This window comes from Ostrea edulis, chromosome 8, assembly GCF_947568905.1.
Source record: "Ostrea edulis chromosome 8, xbOstEdul1.1, whole genome shotgun sequence".
Taxonomy (NCBI): domain Eukaryota; kingdom Metazoa; phylum Mollusca; class Bivalvia; order Ostreida; family Ostreidae; genus Ostrea; species Ostrea edulis.
Window position 1 is genome coordinate 33627377 of NC_079171.1, and position 8547 is coordinate 33635923.

At 33.6% G+C, this 8547-nt stretch overlaps 1 protein-coding gene and 2 long non-coding RNA genes across 3 annotated transcripts; 1 reads left to right on the top strand and 2 right to left on the bottom strand.

The window, feature by feature from the left end:
* The first annotated feature begins 48 nt into the window (after positions 1–48).
* On the top strand, positions 49–1772 carry LOC130049570 (uncharacterized). Its single transcript, XR_008798119.1, has 2 exons — positions 49–227; positions 1232–1772. It is a non-coding gene; the product is annotated as an uncharacterized LOC130049570 (long non-coding RNA).
* Positions 1773–1972: 200 nt separating this feature from the next.
* LOC130049572 (uncharacterized) lies at positions 1973–3630 on the bottom strand. Its single transcript, XR_008798121.1, has 3 exons — positions 3265–3630; positions 2412–2515; positions 1973–1991 (listed from the first exon to the last, which is right to left on the bottom strand). It is a non-coding gene; the product is annotated as an uncharacterized LOC130049572 (long non-coding RNA).
* Positions 3631–6834: 3204 nt separating this feature from the next.
* Positions 6835–8247, bottom strand: LOC130049569 (putative nuclease HARBI1). The gene is made up of 3 exons (XM_056147391.1): positions 8124–8247; positions 7727–7838; positions 6835–7367 (listed from the first exon to the last, which is right to left on the bottom strand). The coding sequence occupies exons 1-3, from the start codon at positions 8124–8126 to the stop codon at positions 6979–6981; spliced, it is 504 nt and encodes a 167-aa protein (XP_056003366.1). The 5' UTR covers positions 8127–8247; the 3' UTR covers positions 6835–6978.
* Positions 8248–8547: the final 300 nt, after the last annotated feature.

Below are 8547 nucleotides of genomic sequence, written 5' to 3' on the forward strand. Positions count from 1 at the left end.
CTATGAGTGATAGTTGATAGTCATAAGTAATTGAAACATATTTATATGAATAGGGTCGGAAAGTCTCGTTTACTTTCACTTTCGATTTACTACTTCCGGGCAGCTGTCGAAAAATGTCACTTTGTTTTGCTTTGGTTATGCTCAGATGACAGCGTTAAAATGAACCTACAGCCTATATAGATTCCCTACTTATGCAAAGAGAGGAAGAAGTGGATTTATAGATGCAGGTAAACAAGTCATAATACATATATTTTTACAGTTAAATCGCCGATTGAGAACTCAGAAGCAGTGAGCTCTACCCACGATCGGGTGATTGATCTAAAACATATTTTACTGAATATTTTCGATAATAAACAGCTGTCAAGTTGAAGGGTTTAGGTTTTGATGAGTTAGAACTAACATTACATGACACAATTATGCAGTATGTTACTTTTGATAAGGAGACAGACTGAATGCAAAAGGGTCGGTGGGGGGGATAAAACAATTAGCTGGGTAAAGTAAATATATGCAGGTATCTATTTGTACCATGTTTTGTCAACCTCCCTGATTAATAGTTGATCATATAAACTTGTAATAACACATTTTTATGGGATGCTGATAGCTGAGGGGGGGGGGGGGGGGGCAGTGGCTCATTTTCATTATGTTTTAATTAATAATGATATTGCTTATGTTTTTATTGTGACCCTCACGGAAAATGGTACCAATTTGGAAACAAAAAATCTTCAAAGACGATTGGGATCACTGAAATAACATGTTTTTACAATATTTACATTAAGAAACATAATACAGGACCTAGAAAAAGTTTTTGATACACATGTACTTCATTTCTGCATATGTGTTTGTAAACCACTATGCCTTTTGTGGCAACAAAGAAATAGTAAACATTCACCCATACATTCAGATCTTAAATTAATTCAATTTAGATTGTGGCGTTTGAATTCTTCTTGAAAATGAAAATTTTGATAGAAGATGTTTATTTACAGTAATACTGTTTAATAATGCAGTGGTGGGACAAGAGGGGGTGGTGGTGGTGTCATCCCCCATTTGGTAGTTCATATGTAACAAATATGGGGATTTGGGTTGCAATTATGATAATTTTAATTTACACACATACCTCTTTTAGGGGGATAATATGAATTACACTTGGCCCCCCCCCCTCCTTTGCAAATTATCTTGATCCACACCTGCAATACTTTTAATGATATTCACTTGATGTCTATGCTTGTTACAGATGCTGTTATATACATCATTACCGTCAGAAGTATCAATGTGTTGGTGGCTGTTATGAAGAGAATGGGCCCATTTTAACAACTTCTAGGATGGGCGGTACAAGGGTTCATACCAGTGACCAATGAAGCACAGCTGTTACAAGACCAGGAAGAGTCAAATTCATGTGGAGTGTGCAATTGAATTTAATTAAAAACATCCATATTCTAAATCATATACCTTCACAATACAGACATATATATCTGTCCACTAACATTTTCAACTCTGTGTGACTCTTGTACATTTGCAAATCCTCTACTGAAGGAAATAGCTGATATGAATTTCACAATTAATTAAATCTTACCTTTGGACTTAGATACTATAAATGTACAACTTCTTACTCACATTATTCTGGATTGTCAAGTTGTATTAAATGCATTCAAGTAAATGATAAAGTGAACATTTATTTAAGGTTGCTAGTCAAAGAAATTGTTACAATGGTGATTCATGCACATCTTCACACTGATCATTTGTAGCAAAAACAAAATAAAACTAATGGAAGACAAGTCTGTCTAGTTGGTTATTGCAGAGAAGGCACAAAGGCTCAATCATGTATGTCAAGTATAATTCCCATAATTCATCTCGAAGGATGAGAATCACTTCCATGTTCATTGGTGTTCAAACTATGAAATCACAAGTGGTGCCTGTGAGGTAAAGCTGATGGAGAACTTGATGCCAATAACCATGACTCTCTTTGGGCTGCAACGCACCTTCCGGGTTGCACTCTGAAAATTTTACCCCCAAAAAATCAAAAAGACTGACATCCACTATGTCTATATATTTTTTCATTAAAATACCAATGCTTGATAATTCTTATTTGGACATTCAACATTTTCTTATAGCATAATAAAATTTATTTACTTATACCGCTGTTTGATAGAATTTGTAAAGAAAAACTTTATAATGATATCTGCATTTATCTAGTAAAAAATCCCCATATGTTTGCACAGGCATCCTTTGCTGTTGCAGGTAAAGGACATTTTCAAAATTTCTATATTGTCTGGAGATGCATTCATTTTTGGTGAACCTTTATATTTTGGGATCACCTGAATTTACATGTATACAAGTATTCATTACAGAATGAATATCATTTAATATTGATAGCTTGACGAGCATATATTGTATAAAGAGCTCTGGTGAGTTACCTATATTCTGATTGCCTGGGTGAATACATTTCTCTCATTGTCATAGCTTTACGAGGTGCAGACTTAGGATGCTTTATCCAGCTATGTTGTTTGCCCTTTTATATCTAAAAGATTAACAAATTAACATTGTAGTCATTGTCACACAAAACATGTAGATTATGCACACTAAAATGCAAATTGACTATCTGGACTTGTCAATATTTCATATAACATGTTCTATCAATTCAGATAAACCAAAATTCATAAGATAGATAATTCAGCTGAAATTCAGATAAATAAATAAAAAATCTTAGATGCCAGTCGCGGGTTTAAAGCCCCCCCCCCCCCCCCCCCCCAACGAATTTCTGGATCTGTTTCTGTATGCAGGTTTACATACCAAATGTATATACTATAATATTATAAATTACTGCAGCTACATAGTGGAAACAAAACTGACTCGTGGGACTTCCATATGTCTCTAATATGATTGGTGTCAGTAAAAAGTTCTGTTTTCATTTTATAGAAATATCTTTATGAAATAATTTAAATTAATTTCTAAATGAAACCGTAAAACGTTCAAAATCATAGAATGAAATAGGGATATATATCCATGTTATACACAACAGGAAAAAAGTTTTATTCTTTCCTAGTGCTCTAGCGTTTTCACTCGATGCAGATTATTACGGGGGGGGGGGGGTACCACAACATCAATTAAGAATCATTCTAATCAGAACTACGCAAATATATTGCTGAGATTTTGATCGAGGACTTTCGATATCTTGAACTAAACTCTGAGATATAGATGTATGGGTGTATATGATGCAAACGACTGTGCAGTGCATATGATGCAGACGACTCTATAATGTCAACATACCTGTACTTTGTTGGAAAATGTCTCGTATTGACGCTTGAACAACCGCTGTAATAACTCAGAGCTCTATTTAGAACACATTTTCTAAACCCAGTTGTTATCCATCGCTCTCTCGCTTTTTGTAGTAAGGTCTATGTGGTTTTGAACGTAGCGAGTCTAGTACATTATTGATAATGCCATCCTGACAACTGCCCGGAAGTACGATTTCACGTTATTTCTCGCGAGTCACATGACGAGACTTTCCGACCCTATTGATATTTTGTTAACAACAAATAAACTATTAAAAAACATAAACGAAACCCGGCTTGATTTAAATTCGCAATTTAGAAAAGTTTAAAAATGTTTGTGTTTAGCATGTAAACAAATTCAAATAATCATCGTTTTAAAACCAGCATAAATTTCCAGTATCTACACGTGCGACTATTGGTACATGTATAAAAAAAAATTGTGCCCAATTCAGGATAATTTTGGGAGATGCAACACCCTTACATTCTTTTAAAACTTAATCTTTTAAATGTGTGAAATACAATGTTTACTGTCAAAACTTGGGTGATATACACAATCAGATATAAGAACTCGCACAAGTTCAGTAGTTGGTATGTAAGTTGAATACAGGTGGGAAAAAAAATCGGAAGAAAAAGAACCATTATTAAAATATATGTAATAAACACTGTAATTTACTGATTTTTCCTTTCAGATCGGAACTTCATATTTCTCTGTTAGTGTTTATTACAAATAATTGTTTTTAGACAAGGAAATTTTTATGAACTCCAGATGAAGGAGCTTTCAGTTTTACTGTCGTCGGTTTGCCTACTTTCCAGACTACTTAGATTGAAATTGTGATAAATTTTCCCCCACTATGGACTAATAGTTCTTCTCCTGTCTAAAAATTGACAGCTTTATGTTCTCCTCCAAATATACTGTCTTTCCTCGATTTTAAAATAGCTTCTTTAACGAAACGAATAAAGGCTATTGTCCTTTTTCATTCGATTTAATATACGATCCCGATAGTTTCCGAAGCTACACGATAAACGATTTTCACGATAAACCTGATACACGATAGACCTGATACACGCAAAACACGATAGAAAACGGAAAATCTGATACACGATACGATAGGATACAAGCACGATAGGAATGTCAAGAATAACGTTGCGGGTACTGCAATACAACCCTTTATTTCAATATATGTATTACATTAGTGTCACGATGGCAGACAACAGAGTCAAGGGGTAAGCTATGCTTTAGTACTATGGAAAACCAGAATCTGGTCAAGTATCATATTGACATGTAAGTAAATGTCAATCAGCTTAGTGGTTAAAATGTTATTTGGGGTACTTCATTTAGCGTGCATTCTTTATACATAGATTACCTGTAGTTTTACATGTTCTACATGTAATGAACAAAGTGTACTCATTTACAGGTCTCAGATAATAGACAAAAATAATAATGCATAATTGTATATTATTAGGTAAATAAAAATATGTACAAATTCAGTTTATAAAAATAAAATAATTAAAAATTCTGCTGATGGTGTGAGTTTTGAACTTTAATTCCAAATAAATTGTTTTGGCGACCATGTCAGTGTTGGGGCCAACTGTAAATAGCAGCTATTTGCCTCAGTGATTTTTTATGCTTCTCTTATAACTTTCGTAAGTAAATTTTGTTTAGGCATAATACATATAAAAATAAATATCAGGAAACAAACTGAAATCAAAGTACTGAAAGGCGCTAAGCTGACTTCATGAATTCTGTATGTTATGTTAATGAGCAGGAACAACATTAAAAAAGGTTTAAGCATCATTCTTTACTTTCGCATAACTAAGTAGTACATTTTCTGTAAGAAAATAACATATATGGATTGGAAGCAATGTCCTGAAACTTTTCAGCACGTTGAAATATAAATTTTATATGATGTTGTTAAAACAATGGTCACTATGGTAATTTTGATCCCACACTAAACTAAAACTCTGTCCTTGGATCATGAAATTAATATCTATAATCAGAATTTAGTATCAATAGCATGGTGAGTATGTGGAGGCGGAATGGGTGCCAGGTATGCAGACAATCTTCTTGGATCATCAGGTTCAAGGGCTACAATTCGATTCATGCCAATGTTGTCCTCTATCCGTTTCAGCAAAATTCTCTGCATAATTTCAGGGATATATGTGTAATTCTTTTGGATTTTGCATGGGGTGACGGACCAACGGCTGCTTTTCTTTTGGAAAACCCCTTGGTATTTGAAAATGAATACATGATACTTTATTCCACAGCTCCAATTTTCCATATAAAAATGTTCACAACTTTATATATTACAACTGCTGTAAAGCTTTGCTTATTGACAACTGGAACTGTTTAGACAATTTATAACTGTATATATATATCCCCTAACAATTTCCTTGGGAACTAAGAAATTTGACTTGTCTTTGTACATAATAATCTAAATACAGGTGATTCTCGATAACTCCCAAGCTTTTCTGTTCCTAGCTCAACAGAGGATATGTATATATCATGATATATTCGAAACTACAAAATATGCCATGATGTTGTGATCGAACTCTAAAAATTAACATGCAATGATGTTGCACATTTGCCCGTTATTTGTACTAATAGTACCTAATGGATCCATCTTTGTTTGTACGAACTGTGCGGTCAATATGGCCATTATGATCTAAGGAGATTTCTACATCGATAAACAGGTGGAATGTAGGAATGTCGCTTGGATGCATACATCAGGACCAGGTTTTGGAAATTTTCCAATTCGGCTGTGCCTCTGAAATGCAAGGTGAAATCAGTATATAGAACATGTAAATATTTATCAAATAATGATTTTTAAAATATATATACTATAATTAAAGCAAAAGAAAATTTGATGAAATGGATATATGTGATATACAATTGATCCATTTCTATAATAATATAATGATAATGCAACTATATTCATTACTTGTTCAATAGTGTAATTACTAGCTATAATTTTAATATGCATTTAATAAAAATGATATTTTCATAGATATGAATAACAAGTGATTGTGAGGTCAAGTTGTGTTTTACCATCCATCCTTTAAGATTTAGATTAAACCATTTCAGTATTTTATCAGTGAGCATTGATGTTGTAGGCAATCTAATTGATAATGATAGAATTCATCAATGTCCATTTCATTCTATTATTTACACATGTATATATGATTTGATGTATTACACTTTCACTACAATTGACATCGAAATTGTTATAGATTTCTTGATTTACATCTATAAGATGATTGCATTTTCTAAAAATGATTAATATTTTTTACAATTTGTTGAAGATATTGTACACAATTAATGGAATAAAATATATTGTATTGTTTTTGTGCAGTTTCCTTTCTTCCTCTCATTAAATCTTGTGAACACTTAGAACTCCTCTGTGGCTTATCAGATGGACTCGAAACTTGTACAATATGCTTCATTGTAAAACTATAGAAAATGGAAGGGGGAACATCATTGTGATAAAACAATTATTTCAAGTTTTGTATTCCTATAGGAGTTACATGAGATTGATCACCTTGAAATATGGCTGTGAAAATAAAAAACTGGTATCCTTGTAGAACTGGAATAGATAGAGACAGGAAGTCTTTGGAAATGATAAAAAGATGTTTTGACCAACTAATTAGTACATATGTACCTCCGGTGACCTTGACCTTTGACCTTGATTGATATATTACAATCATGATTTGTTCATTGATTAAAACATTGTCTGGCAATGATATCCCTGTATGTGAAACCGTTGTTGTTGGCGTGATCAATCTCTTGGACATCTGGTCCAGCTATGAGTAGGTCATCAGCTGAAATGGTCACAATGTCCTGTCTCAAAATGCCTATATTATGTAGAATCACACATGCCACCACATATTGACAGGCTCTATCCGGTTTTGTCCGCAGACCAGCTGCCAGGCATGGAAACCTCTTTAAAATCCCATAAGTTTGCTCAATTACAACTCGTGTACGGCACAGTGCTGAGTTGAACCGCTCTTTGTGTCGTACATCATTGGTATTGTTGTAGGGAGTCATTAGATAGGTTTTGCATGGGTATCCAGAGTCACCAAGCAGCAAGCCATCATGCTGACCTGTAATTGTCAATCATAGGGCTTTGGAAATTGTCAAATTCGGGAATAAGTGAAAATGGACTGGAGTCCTTTGAAAATCTTTCAAAAATCACGGGGCCAAAATTTATAACTTGTGTGAAAGCAACAATGTATAATGTGAATTATGTATTTCATTATACATTGTAAAGTGTGGCATATGTTCCTCTCCTATGAAAGATTATGTCTGACCAGATTCAATACATTGCAATTGGTTGATCATCTTTTAAGATAAGTGGTTCTGAGTTTATATACCTTTCTGAATTTATGAGTTACTTTGTGAAACCACGTCATTTACATCTATATCTTGTCTATAAGTTTTGATATATGACAAAAATATTTACCATTCTCAAACTGACGACATAGAGTACTTTCTCTAAAGACTCTGGAATCATGGCAAGACCCTGGCCATTTCGCCACACAGTTGGTTATAACAAAATTGGTGTCGCATGACATCTGATTTTTTTTTTTAACAATATTCATGAATATTGATACATTGCACATAACAGTCCAATGTACCTATCCTGCATGATACAAATGAATATTTATAAACACCTCTAGTTTGTTAAGTTTTTCAATATAATGGTCATGAGCAAAAGTCAACTACTTACCCACTCCTTGATTATTTTTTTTTGATTTTTTTTTTTACCAAATCATGTATTACCATAAATTATAGAATTTACACAATAACAGTAATGGGGAATGGAGGACAATGCGAAACAGTCTTTAAAACATATTTACCATAACATTTAAGGAATGATATCCTTTCCGGTTGACGTAGTCCGGTTCATTTTCTACTGGCGTCTGTATTCGAATAAATGTGCCATCAACACAGCCCAACACACCCGGAAACCCTACAAACAATACATTGTGTTATGAGGGACTGGTTCAAGTCCTGGGTGCATCTAAACACATTAGACTGTTAATTTTGATCATTACAAGTGAATAACAAAATTTGAGGACATCTATATTTGACACAAAGTGGTTAATTGGATATGGACAATAAATTGTGTCTTTAACCACCCCCCCCCCCCCTTCCCCTTAGCTCTATTATAAAATACCTAAACAATTCGTTATCCTCTAAGCATGTTTTGGAATTACATGTGTCAATGATAGGATTTTTTATAAAGTATGGATCTATAACCGCTATCTAAATAGGAGATGC